Raw genomic sequence first — 25,363 nt, 5'->3', positions numbered from 1 at the left:
AGAGCTCCTCCTCAGTACTTCTGAGCTCAAAGTTATGATTAGCTTTGTTACTACCTCTTTTCAGGGAAAGCACATTCATAAAGTGATTCAGTTTTCAAATTCCCCTTTCTGTACCATTCTACTTAGGAAGAGTAGCAGTTAACCAGATATGCATCTTAGCTCTAATTATGTAATTACGGAACACTTACTTCTGTAAGGAGTATGAGAGACCAGGATTTGTAAATTCTTCTTCAGGTAGACATAGAGGCATTCACTTCTCCCTTCCTATGGAATAGCTACTGAGTTTTGTCAGGATGAAAAAAAGGGAACCACCCTGAAAACCTGTACCTTGATCATAGCTTTACCAAAAAAGTTATTCCTTTTGTTCATGGCTTTTATTACTACTTTGCAGACCAAGAAAACAAGTTTATTACTAAGTCAAGTCTGGTGTTTCTTCACAGGTGGACAGGGTAGAAGAAATGGAGCTGGGGGTGTTGGTTGGCACTCAGCTGAACGTGAGCCAGCAGTGTGCCCAGGTGGCCAAGAAGGCCAATGGCATCCTGGCCTGTATCAGAAATAGCACTGCCAGCAGTGACTAGGCAGTGATCACCCTTCTGTACTCAGCCTCGGTGAGGCCGCACTTAAGAGAACAGTGTTGTTTTGGACCCCTCACTACAAGAAAGACATCGAGGTCCTGGAGTGCATCCAGAGAAGAGCAACAAAGGTGGCAAGGGGTCTGGGGCACAAGTCTCACAGGGAACAGCTGAGGGATCCTGGATTGCTTAGTCTGGAGGAGACTCAGGGGAGACCTTATGACTCTCTACACCCACCTGAAAGAAGGTTGTGGTGAGGTGGGGGTCAGCCTTTTCTCCCACATAACTAGCGACAGGGGTAGAGGGAATGGCTCTCCAGTTGCACCAGGAGATTCAGGTTGTAATTTATTCTCTGTAAGAGCAGTCAGGGTTAGGGGGTTAGGGTTAGCTGCCCAGAAAGGTGGTTGAGTCACTGTGCCTTGAGGTGTTGAAGAAATGTTTAAATGTTGTACTTAGGGACATGGTTTAGTGGGGGAAACACGGACAGATTGGGGACTGGATGCTCTTGGAGCTCTTTTCCAACCCTGGTAATCCCATGATGGATGCACTTATAGAATCACCCTTGGCACCAGTCATCAGTCATTCTGCATCTGATAGATCATTTCCATTGAGATGAACATAGATGACCACTCCATTCTACCTCTTCCACAATGAACAGGAAGATAATGACATCAGCATTAACAAAAAACAAAAAAAGGCCCATTTTTTTGTCAAATACCTTGGGAAAGTTTTCCAGTTTGACCCACTTATAACAGTAGGAGGTGTGGGCTTACACAAGCTACATACTGGAACTTGAAGGGCCTTACCTATCAATGCTGGAGGATGGGAAAATAGCTGGAAAGCCCTAAGAGGACCACAGAGTTTCTTAGGATCCTCAGCTGAGAACTGTTTGCATCATTACATCTGAGCAAAAGGTTACCCACTGACAAAAATCTTTATTGGGAAGTTTTCAAAAGAGGAAAACTCATCTTCCATCGGCAGGTCTGTTGTCTCTGTGAAACACCAGCACACAACACTGGTGCACCTGTTAGAATATTCCAAACATGTTTCCAACATACAGAGTAAGTGGAATACTTGAAGTTTGAAAACAAAAAAACAATTTAAGGAAATTTGATGAATTTTGAGACTATTAGCACAGATTAACACTTCATTCTTAAAACATGCTCAATCATGCAAGCTCGTGTCTCTGAACCCCTATGATCTGGGGCCTCCCAGCTCTGGCAGAAGTTTTGCAGGTAAAATAGTAAAACACAGAGACCAAGCTGTAGCACATACGCCATCACTTTTAACCTGAGCATCCTTAGGGTGCTCACTAGGGTCTTCACATAGCTATGAAGACAGTTTACTCATCAGAGAAAGAAGACAGACCTGTATTTAAACAAGGGCAAGAAATAACATTTTCAAGTTCTTTTTTGTTTTGACAAAAAATTAAGCTTTAGGTAAACTCCAGGAGATTTATGAAAAGATTAACAGGAACTAAAAACAATAAGAAAAGACAATACAAGGTGAACAGACCATAACTTTATTGGGAGATATACTCAGCTACAATTATTACAAAAAACTATTAAAGGTAATTGTGATCCATAAGGTGCAGATTGCAAATTTCTGCAGCAAGATTACAGTATGAATGAATTACATTTTATGTCCCTTAAAGACAGCTGCAGCATGTGATGGTAAATATTTTATTGTCCATCAAATTATATTTGTTATTCATTCTACTTGATTTTAACCATCTTTTCAGTCAAACTATTTACAATAAAAACGCCTGCAATTCCCAATTATTGTCCACAAACATTTTTCTCTCTAACTTGCTGCTGCAGTATATTCTGAGTGCATCTACAAAGCAATTAAAGTAGTCTGTGGTTGCCATTCAAATAAAAGAGGGAAAAAACCCACGGAGTTTATTGGATAAAATTTATTTTTAAGAAATGTAGTTAGCTTTGATAAAAGTTAATTTTAACTGCTAGTGGAGTATACTACAATGACCTCTAGGTATTTGCTAACATAATTCAGATTGAGTTACAGAGTTACAGTTGATATTTAGATTACATTTCATGGTCACAAACTGTAGTGTCTTAAGTTTTAAATCTAATAGGAAGGTAAAGAAATCAGCTGCTTGAATACTAGAGCGGTTGGAAAAGGATCAGTGTCAGTAATTAAGTACCAAAAATCAAAATCCTTCTCACTTTACTCATAAAAATACAGAGATTTCCAGGAGAGCGTTTTTGCAGAGTCCCACCCAAAGCATATAAACCCAGAATACTGTCAGACAGAAGCAAGTGTAGCATCACAGCAGATCTCAACTCTATTTGTCACTTTCAGATTATGCGTGCTGCTGCGACTGGGATACAAAGATTTCATTTTCTATACACATGAATGCATGTAGCATAGTTATCTCATATGCAGTAACATAACTCCCCCCTCCCCACCCCCCACTTTCCAGTTTATAGTTCTGTATTTACTTACAAGGAGAAGAATCCAAACTCTGCCTGATCCTCAGCACTAGCTGAGGATCTGGCACATCGTCCCTGGGCCAACATTGTATTTCTCCCCAGCACTGCAACCAGTCTGAATTCTTCCCTAAGTTCTGTACTCTGCAGTCACAACATATTGTATAACAAGACTAAAAATTATCAGGCTTTTTCTGTACGGACTTTAGCAGCATTAAGCTGAACAAACACTTCAGAAGTCACTACTGGACACTCAATATTCAGACAGAGCAGAGATTGAGGTTGACCAAATTCTAAGGACTGTCTTCTAGCAGAAACTATGCTATATGCATAATATGTTGGTTTGTTCAGAGATAATTACTGGAGTGTCAGAGGTCATTCTAATTTTAATTACTTCACATAACAGTAAAATGATGTAGTAAAAAAAACACACAATAGCTTTAAAATACAACCAAGAGTTGTCACACCCCTTTGTCGTATTTATCCACATACAGTAAAAATGCCACAGACATTGCAAATGACCTATTTAAGTTGTGCAAGTAAATGACACATTGCAGGCATATAATTATCTTTTTCAAATTCAGTAAATCAGAACAGCAGCAAGGCCAAACCACATTTTTCCTCTCCATTAAGCATTTTTTTTCCCTTGAAATGAGGTAAAGCATGGTACCAAGTGCAATGCTTATTTGTGCTACATGAACAGAACAGCGCAAAAAAAAAAGCCATAAAAATAAAAACGCAGCATAGTTAGGAGGACTGTTTAAAGTACAGTATAACAGGACTTAGATAAAAAACAAAACAAAACAAAAAAAACAAGGTTCATGCCAACTAACCCCCACACTATTTTTAAGATGAGCCTGTGTGGCCGTGTGGTTGCTTTTGAAGATGGGTTGCAACAGTCTGCGTACACTTGTGCTCACAGCATGTCAAGTGATCTCTATCCCAACCTTCAAATGATCAGATTTAGGTCTTTAATAGCATATACTGTCCAAAATCATACCAACTGAAGGATAAAACACACAGATGTATAACATGGAAACTAATATGACTTTTCTATCTCAAAGGATATAAAATATTTCAATGAGGTCACACTGGAAAACGTTACGGCATTTAAAACTCATTTAAAAACGCATCAGCAGCAGAAACTACTTTATAGTCAGCCACTACACATTTCAGATTTCCAATTCATAGGCTTTATCTAGTAACAAAGTGATCATTAAACTGTTCTGAAATACAGAGCAAACTCAGTTCGTTTCCTTTGCAGACACTCTGTACCACATTACTGCTAACAATCACCCAAAACCCCTGAGAATCTAGAACTGCGAAACAATCAGTAAGAAATCGTGAGCGTTCGAGGACTGACTTTAGTTCTTCTGTGACACAGTCAGAACCATGCAATGCTTTATAGGCAGTCTGATCAATGTGATGATCGACGCCTGCTGAGAAACGCGGAACTGCCAACTTCCACGATCGTGCATTTTCTCTAAGAAACTTTACTCCTAGCCTAAAGGGAGAGCTGTATCTTAAAGTTGGCAATCAATTTTCTTCCACAGAACGGTTGCCTCAGAGCAGTTTAGCTCTGAAAATTTAGACGGTTCCATCTCATTTACACTTCTTTAATACACATCAAGACTTGCAGGTCTTGTAATTTCATGTTCTATTTTCATTACTGAAGCAACAAATGCTAGAACTGTTCTGCAAGCCGCGACTGCAGTTCCCACTCTGCCTGCTGTAACAACGTTCTTTTCAAATACAAGAACAGTCCTTTTTGCAGAATTAGAAAAAAGATCGAGATAGAAAATACATGAACTTTTGAAAACTGTATTTCAGAAAAGCTTAATGCCTACCCCTTGTCACTAAGGCTTTTTTCTTTTGCTGTTAAGAAAGCAAGAGCTGACAGTTTTTGTTTTGCTTTAGTGTGCATTCTGTGAGGAAAGGAATAGGGTTTAAAAGCAGGAAATACAGTATTTATCTGTAATTTAATACATAAGACACAGCATCAAGTTCAAACTATTGTGCTGGAAAACGTTAAAACACCTTGCTCTGCTTTCTCAAACTTCAAGCATAATTAACAGGGCAAAATTGCAGCAAACCTCTACTGATATTGGTGGGAATACGAGACCCACAGCTTTTTAAAAAGGTAAATTAAGAGGTATTATAGTTACAGTGCAAAAATTAAATTTTCAAGCATAATATATAAACATAGCACCAAAACAGGAAAAAACAATGCATGCAAAATAAGAAGAAAAAAAGAAAAGAAAAAAGAACTGAGGTATTTAAGTGAAGAGTGCCTACATAAATCTAATTAAAGAAGTATAGGCAAAGCCTAAAACATAAAAGTATGATTTCCCCCCTCCCCCAGTAGATCAAAACATCAATGAGCTAGTTTCTCTAAATTAAGGACCTAAATCACAGATGTATCAAAAGTACGGCAGTTATTTCAAACATCAACTTTCATATTATTTAACAGCACAGCTTTGGTAGGTGAAATATGCATGCAACTCCGAAAAGTACAGTAAGAAATTTATGTGGAAATATTTCTAAGTGTAAAGGTGCTCTGTTTGTTAAATACGTAACCAATTGACTATAAAATCTGCAGCATATTTTAGGTGTGATATGTCTAAGGTTATTTTGTTAGAATGACAGCTTGCACTGTACAATTATTCATTACTGTCTCCAGTAGTGGAACTATCTAGCCTGCAGGTTTGTGTAAAACTGGAATTTTAGCCAAAGACCATATTTTGTTTATGGTATAAAAAAATCTGTAGACTAACCACCTCCTCAGAATTGTTAAAAATAACCTAATTATATATATATGAATACAATTTCTATTATACTCCTGTAATAACTCACAGCTATAGTAATGAGTTGTACTGTAAATATAGAGCTGTATCATTGTAAAATGCATAAGAAAATGACGGGAATGTAAAATAGTTTGTTCCAAAAAAGATCAGAAATTAAAGGTTATTAATGAGGGTTTATTTACTTTTAAGGCAAGAACCTTTTTTTTTTTTTTTTATGCAAGACGATGTGGCATAAGGAAATTGAAGTCTCATTCTAACAGTATGCCAGCCATTTCAATTAAAATCTGTCCCTAACAAATAAGTGCAATAATGATTGGGAATGCCATCTTAATGTAAAAAGATGACATGTAGGAGAAAAAAATAGAAATGAGAATACTGGCACACTTATTCTTTCTTATACCCAATCATCCAGTACAGTTTATCAACTTCTTTATGACTGGCACTAGTGCACAGATTGAAGAATTTCAGGATTACTATATATACATCTAGCAACTGCATTAGGCATAAGCTCCCTGGCCTTCTAACACTAAGCAAAGCTGTACTGACAATAAAAGTAAACCAAAAAGACCTGACAACAATTATTCTGAACACTTGCTAAATGTCATCATTAAAGCACTCTTGTGATTAAACAAAGCAGAAGTGAGGAAAGAAGACAAGATTGTGTTTGCGCAAAAAACTATAACTACAATTAGTTCCAAAATTTTATACATGTTAAATGTTTTGTTATCTATACCGTTATCAAACTTTAAATTCTGTCTTCCAATTTGTTCCTCTCAACATCAGCATTTTAAAAAATTTGCTTTATTTGTATGCGTTTTTCCCCCCAATTTTATTTATTTTAAGAGGAGTCTCAGCTGTTTGGGACCTGAGGTTGATTTGCTTTGAGGCTTCGTAGTGCTCTTCTTGCAGCTGCAGATTTGGCAATCCTGTAGCTTCTGCCAACACCTTTAAACTTTCCCTTTCCTACAACTTCCACAGTTACTCTGACCTTTCCATCGTAAGTTCTTTCTGCAGGACTGCAAAAATACACACAGTAATTACTCACTTACTGTCTAGGCACGTTAATGTGAAATACAAGACCTATATTCATTCTCTTTTCTACGGCAGAAAAAGCAGTCAAGTTAAACAGAAATCATTACTCTTCTCAGAAAGTTATACAAAAACAAAGTTCATCTTAACTTTCTGGTGTAAAAGAAATTAAAAATCACTCGTGACATTTAAAAAATTCTCTGCAGTTCATGAAGTACATCTTAAGAACATTTTAGGGTGGTGTGCTCCAAAAGAAAGTGTCACCTTACCTAAATTTGGCCGTCTCTGGCTCCATCTCAAGCAGCTCTCGCACTGGGGAACGGGGCACATTAGCAGAAAACTTTTCTATTAAAAAGTAAAAAGTAAGAATTGATGTTTGTTCTTTTTGAAGCAGATAGCACTTAATCATTATTACTTTTTTTTCTGAAAGCTGACTATACCTATTAATGGCCTCATCATTGGATAGTACACTTGCCAAACCATTTCCAAAGACATTCCACTATCCATATAAATGGCACCAGCAAGGGACTCGAATATATCCCCCATGGCCTTTGGTACTTCAATGTCTTCCTCCTTTTCTTCATCTTCTTCAGATCTTCTGAGCTGTTTGCAATTAAAAAGAACGGGGGGGGGGGGGGGGGAAGGGGAGAGAGAGGGAAGGGAGGAGAAAAGAGACATTTGCTTCTTTTAAAACAAAATAAAGATCTTCAGAAATCTAAGTTCTCTTATATTCTGTCCTGAGCTGCTTCCTTTATGCTATTTTTCATTGACAGCTTCCTATGGTAAATATTCTTTTATTCCCCAATGAAACCAAGTTGCTGGATATATCATTTTTCAAATGTGAAAAAAAAATCCCCAAACACCATTGCTTACAGAGGACTTAACATGCTTTCTGAATTCCTCCTGTAATAATTCCATAGCATTTCATCATGGGTCTGTTTTTTCCAATAAAAAACAGACTCGGTTCTATCAATCAATAGTCGAAAGCTACTCATAACAAAGGAAGACTTCATACATTAAAGACCTCCTAGAAGGAGGCTTTAAAATCTCTAGGTCAAGCCTGTGGATGAAAGTCAGATGCACCATTTCTTACTTCATTTACCCCAGAAGACCAAGCATAAAAGAAGCATTAGTTAAGTAAGCCACTATTAACTGATAACCATCAACATTAGACTGAGCTAGGTACACTTCAGTATTCTTTAAACATAGCAGACAGTTTTTTGTTTTGCTACAGCACTAATTTAAATCCAAAGTCAATTATCATTAAAACTAAGCTTATGGTGTCTGTCTCTCAGATCTTGAGTTAACCCACTCCTCAATTACAAATATTTTAAATATATATAATTTGCACTCACTTTAGGGCAAATAAAGTAATACAGCAAACAATATGTTTTGGATCATTACTGTTGTCTGCCTAAAGAGAAATACATTTTTGTCTTTCCTCAGCAGGCAGCCCCTACTTAGGGTTTAAGACAATTCAGATCTCAACAGTCACCACAATGCTTCACAAACTAGTCCTTCCTAAAACATTTCCCCCTAAAATAAATTAATCAAGAAGTCAAACCTGATGTGTACACCCTCCAATGTGGAATTATGATGATGAAAAAAATAAAAATGAATTGTGTTCTGAAGAGTGCATTTCATACCAAGTTCAAACTAAAGAACTTTAGAATTACACAGTACTTAAGTAACAGAAGGAGAGAGAAATTAAGATCTATAAGGCAAGGAGCAACAGATGTTTCAGGAGTGAGATTCGAAAAAAGCGAAGCAGATGATGTGGAGACACACATGGAAACCAGTCTAGCTGGCATGGACTGCAGAAACAAAGACTCTTGCATTAACTGTGATGAAATAAGAGTTTCAGTAATTCAGTGCCAGACCAAGATAGGGAGCAGGCATAGGGAGAGTGAAACAAGAATTTTATTTGAAACAGCTATCTCACAATTTGGTTGCAACTCAGATCGAAGTTTCTAGGCCATCGTTTTGCATACCAGCAAAAACTGAACAAAGCTAAAATCTGTTATGAACACTTAAGATGAAATTCTAACCTTTTTACTTCATTGTGAAGAACACAGATAATAGTTTAGTTCTCTGATGAGAAACAATTATCTAAATTTCAATAAAAATTTTCTTAGTCTTTTCTTATTTTTCTCAGCCTTCCCATAAAACATATGGATTTCACTCTCTACCAGATGCAAGGGCTGTAAACATGAGTAACTGAAGGCTTTTTACTCCTGAGCTTTAAATTGTCTATCAAAAAGAAGAAATTACTAGAGTCAAGGATAATACATTCTCAGAATATTTTCTAAGAAGTCAGTAATTGTTTTTCAGAAGACAAACTAATAGGAAAATCTACCAGATACGATTTTTTTAAACAGGATCATGAGAAAGTTAATCTCTTGCAGGATCCTGGTTAAAATTTCTTGTGCTCATACATTTTCTGAGTGGCTTATCTAAATGAGAAGGCTTTAATCCATTCTTCAGTAAATGTTCATTTACATTTATTTCAAGTATTTATATTTAATTCAAATATTCCATTTACATTTATTACATATCTCAGATATGATCTAAGTTTGCAAGTCCTCACCTAAACTCTCTCAGGTGGTTTATTTAAACGATACCTGCTTCCTAGCCTAGTGGCTGTAAAGCTTCTAGGAGCATTTCAATCATTCTGGTGCAGAATGCAATGACACCTGTTCCAGCAAAACTCATCCAGAATAAAAACAGTCATTTCTTACACAGTTGTGCTACATTAAATTATTCCAGTATTTTGCCAAGCCAGTATTGTTTGTGGTGTCATGTGGATATCCTATCTTGAGTCAGCACTGTGTGACTTAATGCTACTTCATTACTGTTTTATTGTACAGTAGGCTTCCAATCAGAGAAGCAAGCTAAAAACAACACAGGAAAAAAAAACCCACTAAGAACAACACAAAGGTGAAATACTGTGAGAAAGCAATTGTCACTGAAAAAAAAAATCTATAGGTATAACTACTCTCAATTTATTTTCTTGATGTTTTTACTTACTCTATGCTTCCTGAAGCTTGTATTTTACTCCACACATTGCATGCTTTACTACTGAGAGCCACCTGCTTCTTTGGCTGCTTTGTGCTTAAAACTAAAACATTACAAAAATGTGCATCATGATGAGAAATCTTACAACATGCTACAAATCAGATACTGAAAACATTATTTTTTTTTCCCTACTACCACTAACCTCTGAATCCATTCCTTGCATTTCATTCTTTTCCATTTGAAACTGCACAAAATCATCAATAACATGAAACAGTTCAGGAGAGACAGCTTTGAAGTACTTGTGGTAGTCATACTTAACAGCTAGCGATGCAAAAATGGTATTATTGACTAGAGCAGATCGCAGGTCAGTAAGAACTCCTGGTGAGTGTTGCCGTGGGTCTTCATAAAGGTGCTTGGTTATGAGGTAGTCCAAAATTGCATCTCCCAGGAATTCTAAGCGCTGGTAACAATCTTAAAGTATTGGAAATAAAAGAAGGTACAACAACACAATTAAGTTTAACACATGCATTCTTTCCAGGCCTTTCTGGAAAGGAGATTCGTTAAACTGCCGTGTAAATTCCACAAAGTAACAGATGTTCAGGGAAGAGCGTGTTTTAAAATAGGTATCTTTGACTTTAAAAAGATTGCTAGTAAATAATAAAAGTAAGAAAAAAAACAGTTTTATCTAGAAACACAGACACTCTTGAGCCAAATGTTAATTTATCAGGCTCACAAAACACTTGTATATAATCAGTCAATAACCAGTTAATGCTCATGTCCAAATCATCATACTGTGCTGAGAGAAATGTACAAATAAAAATCAAGAAATTCTACTAGCACACTGATCTGAAAAGGATGACAACTAATGCTGCAAATATGAATAAAAAGTCAATACGTTAAAAGCAGGGTGACATATAATGAGGTGGGGTTTTTTTTGCTTTTTAAAATTTATTTTTAATGTAACTTGCCGACATTTAGAATTCTTGAGATCAACTGAACTAAGATTCCCATTCAGAATGAGCTCATTTACACCGATAAATGAAATGGGCAAGTCTTTGCTGTTGGATTATTGACAAGGCAGAGGGGAATGGAGAGCTATGGAGGTCTATTTTTAGAATAAAACCACCACATAAACCATCTTGAAAAGCAAACACGAATAGGTGGGAAGAGAAGCAAGATGAAACTACTCTACAGGTAATTTGATGGTGAAAAGGCTAGTGGGAAGACTCAGTCGCTTGTGGCAACTAAGACACTGTCATATCTCAACTAACACTCCTTCAGAAAAAAAACACTAAGCTTTACAGCAACTCCCGATCATCTTAAATGGTAAAAAGGGACTGCAATCAAAAGTTTCTGCTACAAGCAGCGTCATTTCATCTACGTGCTATGCCTCAGCATTTCTCCTTGATAGTATATAAAGGAATAGTCTACCTTCTATATGCTCTGTGAAGTTTCTAGAAAAAGTATGTAGGCATATAGGTAATACTAGTTCAAATGGAAAACCAAAGGAGGTTCAGTGATTCATCAGGACTATATCTCAATGTACTAACTTTCCTAAATGACTTATTTATTTGAAGGAAAGATTGCTTACTTCTTGGAGTAAGGAACCAATTCACTACAGGGAAGAATTCAGATAAAGCAAAAGTAATTAAAGGATATTACAAATTGGGTCTGCTGTTACATCATGTGGAGGAACATTAAGCAGTTAATCTGAAATTAATATTTGGCCTGATTTAGTAAACTACTTCAAACTTGCACATTAAACATTTACTCAGTAAAGTAACTAAACTTAAATTCAGCCTACAGATTTCTAACTTCAAACTAAAGTCTCTATAAACATTGTATGGTCTTATTTTAGTCTTAGATATACAGTCAAAGAGTAATATTTTTGGGATTAAATTATGTGACAAATTGCTAAATATATTTGCAAAACTTAATCAGCACTTCCAGATTTTCTGCCACTACATACAAATTAACACAATTAGATGCAAAACTAATGTTAGTCACATGCATTAATAATACAGCATCAAAAACACATCCTGCACCTGTACCAATTCAAAATATGAATAATCATTAAGATATAGCTTCAACAAGTATCCCCCTTCTAAATCAGGGCAAGATACTGTTTTATAAGAAATTTTATTAAGTGGATACTTATTTCTCAAAATAGTACATCAGATGTAAAAAAGACTACATATGGGAATACAACAGGCTAACTCTTACATTTATTGTACAAGAAAGAACACTTTTCTTTAGGACAACTTACCAGTAATGGTATTATAATGGTATGAGGCATGAGTAAATGCCTGAAGAAGATACGCCTTGTTCTTAAAACAGTAATTAATTTTCTTCTCAAAGTTTTCAAAACCAGAAATAAGGTGATTCAGGGTTTTTTCAGCATCTGGGTGATCAAACATACACCTTGGTGGGATCTTCAAACAACCATACTCCAGGTCTTTATAAAGAGAAGGCTCTGAATTAACTACACAAGCAGGAACAGAGTTTGGCAAAAGATTCTTCTGCTCGCTGTTACAGTTCTCCCCGGTAGCACACAGAGTGTTTTCCCAATCAGCCTTTTTAATTACAGGGAGCACCTTCAGCCCCAGTGAACACAGGAAAAGCTGAGCAGCTCTTTCACCACAGCTGGTCAGATAGCAGCCCAAAAGGGCTTCCACACAGTCTGCAATGCTTTTGTCAGCAATACACTGCTCTGTATGCAAATCATATGAGATAGACTGTTTTCCTGCATCGACACCACAGTTTTCTTCTGATGGATTCCAGAAGCCCACTACAAAATCATCCTCTTCAACAGCCTTGCTAGGATCCAGATAGCACATAGCATCCCAAGAGCTATAGTCAAAATCATCAAAGTCTGACGAAAACTGAACGTTACCCAGGGATGACTTTTTGGGTGCTTTCCATTCATAGTTTGAATCAGTGGTTGAAAAGTGAGAGAGAGAAATTTTCTTCACAAAAGCCCCCGATCCCATTAACATACTATCTATGAACTTGATATGCTCTTGATCATACTCCAAAAAATCATCTTCAAAGTCTGTTTCTTCCTTGGGTAACCTCCACATTAGGTCTTCATCCTCTTCATCATCATCATCATAATCAAGTTTACCATTAGCCAACAAATTATCTTTTGTCTATGAAAGAACACAAAAAAATACATCTTATTCGAGAATTGCCATTCGAGAATCTGAGACTCTAATGCATCAATAATCATTACTTAAAGCAGACAAAACATATTTATGCTCTCAAATATAGTTCACTTGCACATAATTTGTAGTCTACTCAGCAAACTAATTAAAAGTTTAGTCAGTCAGTGTAAGTGATTCTTACAGACCAAAACAGGATTCTAACACCAGTTGGCAAGAATTAATTGCTTTTGAGGGAGACTGTCTTGACTATCTATGTTACAGATTCAGTAAGTGATAGTGCTTAGAAGCAGAAGGAAGAACAAATAAATAACATACAAATTAAACATGTATGAAACCTCCCTAGCTTCTCAAATGTTCTATATCACCAAGATTTCAATAGAGAACATGTAAGAAGGAAAAGCAGATAAATGACACAGTTATGCAACATAGCTTTTTGCCTGGTACTGAACAGCAAGCCATACATTAAGTCACAGCGTAGGGTAACAATGCAATGCAAAGACAACCAGTACTCATTCTATCCTTCAGACAAGCACATAGCTGTTTTTTTTTCAGACTATTACTCACGAACTCTCAATTAAAAGTTACATTTGTCACCATTTTAAATACATAATTACATATCCACAACAATAAAAGTAATGATACCTCATATCTTTTCCCTCTGCACATGGAACAAATTGGTGCACGCTGAAGTAAATTGTAAATTGAACACAGATACGTCCAAGCTATACAATGCTGTACAATTTAGTGTGGACCCAATCCAGGAAAGCACTTTAAGATATTAGCTAAATGCATAAGTAGCCGTCCTTATATCAAAAGGACTATTCACAGACTCAGCTCAGCATCGCTGATGTCAATGGGAATTCTGCCACTGAATTTGATTGGAGCAAGATCAGATTCAAAGTGCTTTTCTGTACTGGGCCTTGAAAACCAACACCAGTTTGAATCAAGTGAAACAGCCTTTATCTGCCCTCAATCTATGTATGGTATGCTGTAGTCTCAGCTATCTAATCTTGTGAATCTGTGAAACAGATGCTAAAACTGGGGACTCCTCCATTTGGGCCAAATGTACAAGCCTTTAGAGCTGTGGATGTGCAGCTACAAGGTGCACCAGGCAGCCCCTGAAACCATCCACTGACCAACTGGATCACAACCTTCCTCAACATGATGTGGCAGTCCTAGTTGGGTCTAGGAAAAGGTGGGGGAGGGAAAATGGCTGTAGAAATTCATAGTCCAGCTATATTTTGTCAAAAATTTACTGCTGTAGCAGTCGTCCATTTCACACGCCCAAAGCAGGGATTTCACTAACTTTAATTGTTCAATAAAAATTGCAGAACTTGATTTGAAGTATTCTGGAAACTAGTAGTAGCACAAGGCACATTTTTTTTTATCCAACTAGAAATAGAGCTGCCTTTTCTTTTTTTTTCCTCTTATCACATATCACCCATCCCACATGCCACTAAAATAAAAATATACTCACTAAACGAGAAGTGCTCAATTCTAAGAGTTCAGTGACTGTCCTTGCAAATATTTAAAAAACAATAAATAGAATTATTTAACTTGTGAATGAAATTGTAGCTAAGAACAGCTAAGTAACCTCCCCTAACATTGCTTCATATGTCACAGAAATAGAAAATGAAAAATCTAAATGCTAAGCACATACAGTAGCTAAATGAGTCAGGATATAAGTTTGATAGTTACATTTTTTTCCTTATTAAAAAGCATTTCAAAAATAATAAATTAACCCAACAAGAGAAAATTTTGAAGTTAATTTTATTTTCTTTAAGAAAACACATGGCCACAAGCTAAATATACGGACGTTATGTGTTTTTTTTCTTGCTGTTTGTAAATCAGCTATTTGATAAATTAACACTGTTCTGCTCCAGGGAAGATCTTAATGCTTCATAATACAGTAATACCATCATTTGATTAGGACGTTTCAATAATAATTTGTCATAATGAAATGAGACTTCTAGCACCATGGATAAACAATGAAATTTAAATCTGAGATTGCAGCAAATCTAGTTTGCCACTTGGCCCAGAAAAAAAACCTCTATTTTGGTCTGAAATTGAAAATTTTACTTATAAGCAAATAGTGAAAGAGAAAGAGGTGACTGAAAAGTTATGGAGAACTGAAAGCTTTTTTTAAAAGTAATAATGATCACCTGCCCCAAATGTACAATTTTATTTTTTAGAAAGGGGTAGCACTAAATCTCTTTGAAAGGAAATTTTGGAATAATACAGAACCACAATATTCAAGTTGTTTTATTCTGCAATAAATATTTATTTGCACAGTACATCTACCTAATAGCCCTCTCATGTGCCCTCTGGTGGTTCCACAATCCCAGTGTGGTCTCCGTACTGGAGAAGAAAGATAAATCCCTCACTCCTTCCTGACCTCCAAATTATTTTCAAACACCTGAAAATTTATTCACTGGCTGTTGTATTCAGTAGTATTTCTTAAACATCCACTTCAACTCATGACATAAAATGAGTTCAGTCAGAGAATAATTTCCTCATAAAGATTTGCCATTCTGAAGTTACTGGTGACAGGGACTAAGAGGTGTCATGCATTTTATTTTGGATGGCAGCAAGCAATATTTTCTCAGGCCAGCCGTAAACTTTATTCTCCAAAGCACTATGAAAAATAACAACACCTGATATATTTTATAAGGTAAATACATCATTTATTAAAAAGCAGACAAACAAAATTTCTCCTGCATACAAACGTTACAGCAAAACTAATAATGAAAATTCAGACTAGGCAAACTCAGGAGAGCACCTTAACTACATGCAAAAAAAGCTTTTCTTTCCTGCTTTTCTATATATTGGATTATATTCAACAAATTTCTGTAGTCTGGGCTCTGCTCAGGATTGGTCTGTCCCTCATTTTCCTTAAATTATGGTTAAGTTTTAGATATAAATAAAATAAATACATGGATTTTTTTTTCCCCCAAAAACGTAGTAAAACATATGAGAGACAAGAGGAGGTAGAGATTAGAGGACACATATTGCAGTCATTAAACTATACTGACAATGCAGGTAAATATTCAGCAACATTGTTAAATGAAATCTTACCGTTTCATCTTTCTCCCATTTATCAGTGTTGCTCTTGTCCTGGTTTACTATGTAGCCAGGAGGAAGCCAATTGACAGGGGGATCAAAAATCGATACTACCATTCGACTAGGCAGTCCTTTCTTTTTTCCAAGGCGATACAAGTTACAGTTGCTGACCTTTAGGAAAAATACCTTGATAAATCTCCGGACATGCATTTATAAAAGAAATGAAGTTAATATATGAAGGACCAAAATCACTTTAAGAGGTCAGCTCAGATTTTGTACCATTGTGCATTTCCTTTATTTCTCTAAAGGGTGTTCAGATTTCTTAGCATAGTGCAACCAACTCACAGCAGAGTAGAGATTTATTTAAGTTAAACATATCAAGCATGGCAATTTCAGTTAAAAGAAATCTTTTAAATTCTCTTTACAAAATAAAATTACTACTAACTTTAGAATAATAGTAAATATTACCAGGACAAGTGTCATTAATTATCAGTATTAACAATCAACATTCAAAGTAGATTTGTAATGAAAAATATTTACTATTAAGGGTAGACTGACCTAAACTTTAGCAATAGAAAGTGTTAAAACAGTTCCACATAAAAAAATCTTAAGTTATAATCCAGATGTTATTTTGATAGACTTGAATGCTTTTAAACATTTTAAAAGGAAAGGAAAAAAAACCCACAAACATCCTTTCCTTTACTTTTGAACTACCAACTTCTGACCTTCATTTCTCACTTTAAACACAATTTCCATGTTTCTTTTTCAAGTCGTGAAATTCGAACTCAAATATTCTATTGCTTCTTTTATTTGAAGCAAGTTACTTAGCTTTCCTTGTTTCCCAAGACTAAACTACTCAGTCAGTGTAATTCTCAGTGAAGCACTTTATTAGAAGTAGACAATCAAACTTTCAATATTTAAGTTACATTACATGGACAAAAAGAAGTGAAGACTTTGCTACTACTCTTTACATTTACACTAAAATACTTCCATTAATTTTTGTTCACAAGTTCTGTATGATTATTTTTGTTTGTCTCATTTTCGGTATTCCCTTAAGGTCATGCAGAAAGATTTAATGAAAGGCAACTCTTGTGGAAACGAGGGAAAGGTCAGTAAAGCTACAGTCCAATGCTCTGTGCTGCTAACTCTTGATTCAAGTGCTCACATTAAGAGTTTCTACACCAAACAACTCTAACGTTTGGTCTGCCAAACATGTTCTCACTAATCCAGAACTTCCATTTCATTTCAGCTCTGTCCTTACTTACGGTTGGTTATTAGCTGCTTTAGATTTAGAAACAAACTGTAAAAAACTATTTCCATTACAGCTATAGTAACATCAGTTTCTTAATCCTGTTAATTATATACATAAGCAATTAATATTTATATAATATGTAACATTGTGTGATATCACTGGACTTTTACTACTTACTTTTTTACTTCTCATGTATGACAGCCGTCCCTCGTGTGCATCAGGGTAAGTGCAAAACAAGTACGTAGTGATGGCATGCTTTAAAAATGAATCACCAAGCATTTCTAGCCGCTCCAGATTAAACCCATCACTAGCATTTGAAAGAGTCAAAGCCTGAAGAATGAGACCAGGATTAGGACCAAGAGTTTTTGAGGAGTACCCACTGGAAGAGTTCTTTTCAGAATCCACTTTGTCTTTTAAAGGATTAAGAGCTGTTGAAGTACTGGTGGTCACTGCCATTTTGGGGCATCCATCTGAGGTAGATCTGTTAGCATTTCCATCAAGGTATTTATTACTCAGTAGAGTACATTCATTGCTGGGCTTGGGCTGGTTCTCACTGCTGTATAAATTCTGAATGGGATATGAGGTAGTTGGTTGTACAGGTATTTCCTGCCTGCAGTAATTCAGCTGATTTCCTTGGCAAAAGTCTCTGTTAACTAAATCACAATTGCCATTGGCAAGATTTTTGTTATAAGAAACACCATTAATTGCTGCAAGTTCTGCTGAGACATCAATTTGGAGTTTACTGGGTGACTCATCAAGCAGTGCTCTGTAACTCACAGACATTTGGTCGTGTTTTTCTGCAGAAGAGGTCCTATTAGCACCTTGATGTGCAGCATTTTCAGGGACTACAATTGTGCTGTGCTTACAGTAATTTTCATTCTCTACCAAAGAGGAGCTAGGTATGGAGATGAAGGATTTGCTGTCAATAGACTTTTTCCATCCGAAGTCCAAGTTAGGATATCTGTGAAAAGAATATGTTGGCTTTGTTAAGAAGAAAAAATTATGATAGATAACTACATGCACAAACTTGTTTTAAAAAAAAAAAAAGTAGTGTTTTTCTGAAAAAAGTGAATTTAGATGCTGTAGTCACTATTTCCAGTCAAGTCTGGAATTACCAGTTTCACTGAAAAATGGCATGAGTTAAATCCATCGACAATCAATCTCAAATTCTCACAGTAGTTTCCTCTTGTTTTCAATGAAGTCAGACTTCAAACATATTGAAAAAATATGTACCTGAAATCTGCAGGAAGTGATTTAACCCCAACACCAGCATCAGTGGCTGTTTGAGCTCTTAGTTCCTCTGCTGTCAAAAGGCAGTGCAGGCGATAAAGTATGCTGGGGAGGCAAACTGCTTTCCTCCATAACGATGCTGGAATAGGATGTATAGCACACAGCTCAGGAACCAGTATCTGGGATGGGGAGAACAGAATTTTATTTGGAATGGTATTCACCAGGTCACTGTTAATGCAGACAAAACTTGAATTAATACTTGTATTTTACCTGCTTATTCTGCAGACTTTCCCATTTTGCTTTCCTCTTCTCAGCACTGCTTAGTGGAAGTGCTTTCCCCTTCTGATTCAAATGGCGTGGAGTCAAAAGATTAAGTCTAAAACACATGTGAAAATAGTTCAATGTTAGTACATAAAAACTTATTAGCTTAAACTTTCCAAAGTGATGACTTGTTCTTAGAATTCACCTGTAATGTATTATGAAGTGAAACGAAGCTAGCTGTAGAAAAAATAAAAGCAACAGACTCAAGTTACAGTTGCTATAACATATGCAAGGTATTTCTTAAGAAAAATAAGTATTTTGGAAAGCACAAATCTTCAACTTTATCACACAGAGGAAAAAAAAATGGCATTTTGTTGTCATATTTGAAATACCAATCAGAAACATGATTATTATTTACCTTGAAGATGTGTGGTCCACATCCAGCAGTGGCTGGTTCAGATTGGTCAGGTCAAGATTATATTTTGTTTTATAATATTCAGCAAAAGTTTCATATTCAGGGGATGGGAATTTACTGAGTGGAGTAAGATCAGTGTATACATCAGCTACATAGAATCGATGAGGCTGATCAAAATTTCGATACCTAAAAAAAAGAGTTCAGCATGTTTATCCTTTGCGTGAAGCTGCAATGATTTCTTCAAGCTCAAGTGAGATGAAGTGATAAACCATTAAATAACTCACTCTGGGGCTTTTCTTTGGTTTTCAAACACTAGTTAAGTAAATGAGGGGCTTCACAACTTCAAAATCAAACATATTGATGACAGTCTCAAGAGTAATTCTGCAAACGATGATTTCTTAATTCCAAACACTTACCAATTAAACTTGGTAACTTAGCCTTTTGTAATCTGGTTTCCTTTTTGTGCTAGCATCAGTAGAATTCAGAGAATCAGAGTTCTCATGCAAAAAATGTACTCTATCCACACTGGCAAGTAAGATGAAAATACAAAAATTCAAATACCACATATGGTCAATTCACCACAGCTTTCCAAGGACAAGGTACAATATTAGAAAACTGAAGCCAGGATGTTGCAACACCTTTTAGTGGTGCTCTCTGGATACTATGTGAAAACCTGAAATTCTTCACTGAAGAATACACAGTATAATTAAGCTTTCGGGGGAATCCTTTTTTCTTATCTTATTCACAGTAATGCTTATTTTGTAGAATGTCCAAATAACACAAATACTTGCAACTCACCGTGGAATGATAACTGCATCCTGGTAGTCTTCCAACTTGAAAATAAAAGGCATTTCTTTTGTATATTGTGTACTGGGAATGCCTGTACGCGCTTCAGACTTTTCAATGTCTTCCATAAACTTAAAGTCAATGTCCAAAGTGCTGGAGTCATCAACTTCAAAAAGGAAAATGAATAACAATTACTCAGGGGAGAGAGCTCTTCAAGAAAAGCTTTTCTGACAAGTTGTAAATTAAAACTTTTGTGTTTTCTTATTCTGTATTTTCATTTTACTAGTGACGAATACATATATTTCTATATAAATATATGTGTGTGATTATATAACTTCAACTTAAATTTGCTATAGATCGACTTGTGTCACTAAGTTAAAACTGATTTAGAATTGTGAAGAAGAAATAAAAACTAAACCGACATAAGATTTCACGTTACCATTACCACATTATTTCTACAGTCAATCTCTGAAATTTAAAATAAATACTAAAAAATGTTTTGCTAAAAGAATTAAAAGTGAATATTAAAAAAACACCTCTGTTCTTACCAACGTTAAGAGGTAGAACACAATAGGCTGAATCAGCTTCCGTGGGTTTGAACTCTAGTGCAGGTTTCTCAAGACGAAGAATATGTGAGAAAATGTACTGGTGGAGTCGTGTTATCAGCTCAAGCATTTGCAAAGACAGAGTAAAACCAGATTTCTTAAGCTCAATAGATATTGTAACCTCTCCAGAGCGAGTATACACAGGAAAGTGAGGAATCTAAATATAGGGAAAAAAAACGAAAGAGAAAGGTTCAGAATAGGATTCCTTTACAGAGTACCAGTTGCATAGTTAAGACATTTCTAAGCAAAGACTGCTGCTAACACTTTGCTGCCACAATGGTAATGACAGAAAGTCTGTCAGCTGTTTGAAACAACACTCATGTCTCTTCCAAGGCTGGGGGCAGACTATACATACACTAAATTGTCTAATGTTACAGCATCTTTAAAGAGTAAGAAATAACTCCAAAGGTACCCTTCTACAACAGCCTAAGTTACTTAAGCTGGTGTTCTCCAGTCACGCTTTCCTACTTAAACATTCGTGTCAAAGTTACTGCTTGAGTCACCACAGCAAATGAGATCAAGTGCTATTTAACATCTCTGTAGGCAACAAGTATGGTAGGATCAAGTGCACCCTCAGCAAGTTTACAGATGACACCAAACTGAGTGGTGGTTGACATGCTAGAGAAAAGAGATGCTATCCAGAGACCTGGACAGGCTTGAGAGGTGGGCCCACGCCAACCTCATGAAGTTTAACAAGGTCAAGTGCAAGGTGCAATCCCAAGCACAAATACAGGCTGTGCAGAGAACAGCTCGAGAGAAGCCCTGAGTTGGATTTAGGGGTGTTGGTCGATAAAGACTCAATGTGAGTTTGCAGCCCAGAAGGCCAACTGTACCCAGGGTCCAGATGAGGGCCACAAAGATAATCAGAGGGCTGAAGCACTTCCCCTACAAGGAGAAGCTCTTCAGCTGAGAGAAGGGTCTGGGGTAGCCTTATAGCAGCCTTCCAGTACCTGAAGGGGAATACAGGGAGGGCTTTTTTATAAGGGCATGTAGTGACAGGATGAGGGAAAATGGCTTCAAACTGGAAGATTTAGACTAGATACAAGGAATAAATTCTTTACTGTGAGGGAAGTGAGACACTGTAACAGGTTGCCCAGAGAGGCTGTGGATGCCCCCTCCCTGGAAGCGTTCAAGGCCATGCTGGATGGCACACTGAGCAACCTGGTCTAGTGGGAAATGTCCCTGCTTATAGCACAGGGGTTGAAACTAGGTGATCCTAAAGGTTCCTTGTAACTCAAACCGTTTTACGGTTCTGTGAAACTTCTGAAAGGCCAAGCAATGCAAAATGTTTTCATTATCTTCCAGACTTGTTCCTTCATCTCGATTTTGATTAAAACAATTTATAAGGTAACTTGCCATATAAAGCATTATCACGTGTCTTAGAGTTCAGGTGAAGACATGAGACCAGAAAGCAATTCTGATTTAGATTTGTAAGATCGCACACAGTCTTTCTGAATGAAAAATTTCTGGAGGTACACTCTTCTAAGACCTCTATTCAAAACTTTGCTTCCAGGTTTTCCAAACAACAACCAATAGAATGATTGATGACTGGAACTGCTAATGGAGAGTGCTGTTTTAAGCAGTAGTAGCTGTTTAATCTTCAGTAATCACTTCTACTATAATTCCTCTAAAAATTCTCACACTTAAAAGGAATCCCATCCATGTGCTTGGATTAAAACTGCTGTAGATGGTTCTACAACGTGCTTTCAATGTGGCTTGTCTATTAGGAGTTTGGTATTCTTGTCACAAAAGATATTTTTAAGCCAAGATGGAAATTGAGAGTACTCACTTTAGGTAAGGTTGCAGTAACTAAATCACTTCACTTACACTCCTCTCAGATGTAACTACAGTTCACAGCTTTGTGTCAATTTCTTTTTACACAGCATACTACTTCTGCTGCAGCAGTACTCAGAGGAGTACTGAGAGGACTTGTTACTATAGCTTTCCTGAAGATGAGGTAATACTTCAGACCATCTCTGCAGCTGAAACTCCATTCCTATCATACTCACTACAAAAAAGGAGGAACATTTGGAATTTGCCACTGCAAAATAATAGAAAATGAAAAATTTCAGTTTTAAAGTTTGGACACAACAGAACACCTTGTTCCATCACTAATGACAGAAAATAAAGTGATGACTGGACTAGATAAACTATTTCATTTTCCAGAGGTGGCCTGACATAAGTGCACTTATAAAACTGAACAGGCCAGTTGAAAGGGACACACACCAAGTCCAACCATCTTCGAGGGCTAACCTAGAGTTAAAAGATATTAACACCATTATTCAAATGTCTCTTGCCTTTTGCGGTCATTTCCAACTCTTCAACCTGGAAAATGAGATTATGAGGCATATTAGATGATAGAAAGTAGCTAAATTCATTACCTGAGGTATAGGTTTGGCTGTCAATATGCCAAAACATCTTGTTGTATCCTCAGGAGGATATAGCTTTCGTCTCCTAAAGTTGAGCTCATCAGGCAATGGAGTAGTTAACACCATTCCTATTACATACAGGTAACAGGGCTGATCAGGTTTGGGATAACTATCTCTCAAACATTCTGGAATCTAAAAATCATAAAATAGAACAATATTAGCATGATTAAATCAGCAAAAATAACCTAAACACTATTCTTTGAACAAGCCTTCCTATGCTTACTTGGTAAAGTATGACTAAAAATGAGGAACAAGAAAATTAATTTAGACTTAGGTCAACTCTTTATTATGCAAAAACTTTTTTTTTTTTTTTTTTTTTTTTTTATCAACCTGGCCTGGGACTTACGGACTCATGTCATCAAAGGAGAAGAGTGCTCCCAGATCCTCCTGTTTCCTGAGGGAACTTAAAACTACATTACATCCCTAACCTTCCACTGTATCCACTTCGTTAAAAAGTCTAATTGTATAATACAGACATAACTTCACTATTAACACAACTAAAGTTTTGATGCCAACTTCTAAGTTTAGCCAGTATATCTGGAGCACTCCATGTCCAACATCTTTCAGTCTTAACACAAGAAAGGAAAATGAGTAAATAAGGTTGGGAAGACAGGGAGGAGGAGACAGAAGCGACATAAAGACCTCTTACAATCTAGTAATTCAGCTTTCATATAGGCTTGGCTGAATTTACATCTTCATTAACACAGATTCTTCTCTCCAGATAAACAGTTTTAGAACACCATTTTCTTTAAATACGATTTGAATAAACAAAAACAAGGTTTTATACACAGCCCATGTTGCCCAGCATTACACAGTAAAACTCTATATAATAAACAATTCTTGTAAATTTGAATGCTTTCAACAGCCAGGAGCATTTATAACTCTGCTCCTCATATTTATCTCAGATCATTCTTTATGTTTGGTAGGAGTTCATTACTTTATGGATCTCAGAAAGTTATCCTTCTGTTCATCTAAAAATAAACTGCAATACATGTAGTCATACATTTTAAAGTCAGACTGCAGCAAAACTAAGGCCTGGGCTTAATGGAAAATTACTTATAAGTTTAGTAACTATATTAAGCCCAAGAGGACCTTTTAGGCCTTAAACATTTGCCAAAACTTTTTTTCCAGATGTGAAAAGTTGGGACTGAAGTGAGGGAAAATATTTTCAGGTTCTGTATTAAAAAAAATAAAAAAGAGAAAGAATGATGCGTTACTTGACAAATCAACTCCTCTGAATGAGAAAGAATATAATCACGCATTTTACAAGTAGCCTTAATTCAGAAAAATCACTAGAGGTAAGGGGACTGAAAAAGGCTCTTGTAGTGACAAGAAACACCAAGAAACACTTTGCAAAGTTTCAAATCAGTAAGTTTGTCAAGTCTTGCAGGATAAAACGGTTTCCTAATCTTATAACTCCCTCTACAACATTCTTCATGATGACACAGTATTCCTTCCAGGCCTTTCATAATAACCAATTAAGCCATTTAAATTGGAGCATGTGGAAGAATCCAATAATGGAATTCTTGGCTGATACAGCACATCACCATAAATACCATATAATAGGTTCAACTGTACAACCTTATATGGCTAAGACCTGTTTAACAGATTTATGGATAAGCTACAGAACTATCAATTATCTATATAAAGCTTCTAGTACTTTAGGAGTTATATTTAGAAGTAAAATAAGTATATTTGATGCTCTAAGAGTTAAAAAATTATGAAAATCTCTGTTGAAGCAATACAGTTACTGAACTAAACCAAGCACCTAAAAAATTAAAAAACAGGTAAAGGAGCAATTTCTGCACTTAGTGGTTTTTAATTTTGACCTCCTGAACATCTTCATCAATCTTAAATTATTCCTCTAGAAAATCAGTAATTCTTCTGTTGCTCTACTACATTTACCAGAAATTTAGTTTTAATTTACAGATTACCAATGACAGATAATTCTTCCTTCCAGTTATGACAGTCTGTAAGGGAACTGTTAGGTCATAGCCTGAACCAGTGATTGAGCACCTGGTGAAGGGGTGTACCCAACCCTGTGAGCACACCTGGAAGCAATTCACCTGTGCCACCAGAAGGAGTGGACCCAGGGTCTCATCTAATCTTATTTAAGAGCTGGCAGACACAAGGGAAAACTCTACTTGGAGATTACTTTCTAGGGTATTTGGGCAAGCCCTGATCCTTGGAAAGGGGTAAGCAATTCCTACTTTATTACCAGATTGTAACCACTACCTTTCTTGGGTTTAAAGCAACTCTATCTGCAGTTGCCTATCCTTACAACGTACTAA

The 25,363-nt window shown here is 36.3% G+C and overlaps 1 protein-coding gene across 3 annotated transcripts in view; it reads right to left on the bottom strand.

Annotated features, from left to right (window-relative positions):
* Nucleotides 1–3,007: 3,007 nt before the first annotated feature.
* DICER1 (dicer 1, ribonuclease III) overlaps nt 3,008–25,363 on the bottom strand; it is a 43,768-nt gene continuing 21,412 nt past the window's right edge. For 2 of the 3 annotated variants that reach the window (XM_065750696.1, XM_065750702.1), the window contains exons 15-27: nt 23,025–23,204; nt 20,587–20,800; nt 20,051–20,204; nt 19,256–19,438; nt 18,847–18,952; nt 18,580–18,755; nt 17,524–18,307; nt 16,110–16,265; nt 12,137–13,019; nt 10,073–10,341; nt 7,296–7,458; nt 7,125–7,200; nt 3,008–6,842 (exon numbers count right to left, since the gene is read on the bottom strand). In XM_065750696.1, coding sequence (XP_065606768.1) covers nt 6,677–6,842; nt 7,125–7,200; nt 7,296–7,458; nt 10,073–10,341; nt 12,137–13,019; nt 16,110–16,265; nt 17,524–18,307; nt 18,580–18,755; nt 18,847–18,952; nt 19,256–19,438; nt 20,051–20,204; nt 20,587–20,800; nt 23,025–23,204 — 3,510 coding nt within the window. In that variant the 3' untranslated portion in view covers nt 3,008–6,676. The remainder of the gene's footprint in view (nt 6,843–7,124; nt 7,201–7,295; nt 7,459–10,072; nt 10,342–12,136; nt 13,020–16,109; nt 16,266–17,523; nt 18,308–18,579; nt 18,756–18,846; nt 18,953–19,255; nt 19,439–20,050; nt 20,205–20,586; nt 20,801–23,024; nt 23,205–25,363) is intronic. The other variant, XM_065750711.1, reaches the window with a different exon arrangement.

Source organism: Cyrtonyx montezumae, unplaced genomic scaffold (assembly GCF_038088225.1).
Source record: "Cyrtonyx montezumae isolate F1298 unplaced genomic scaffold, pur_monq_1.0 scaffold_10, whole genome shotgun sequence".
NCBI lineage: Eukaryota > Metazoa > Chordata > Aves > Galliformes > Odontophoridae > Cyrtonyx > Cyrtonyx montezumae.
This window is presented reverse-complemented; position numbering and strand designations above follow the sequence as displayed.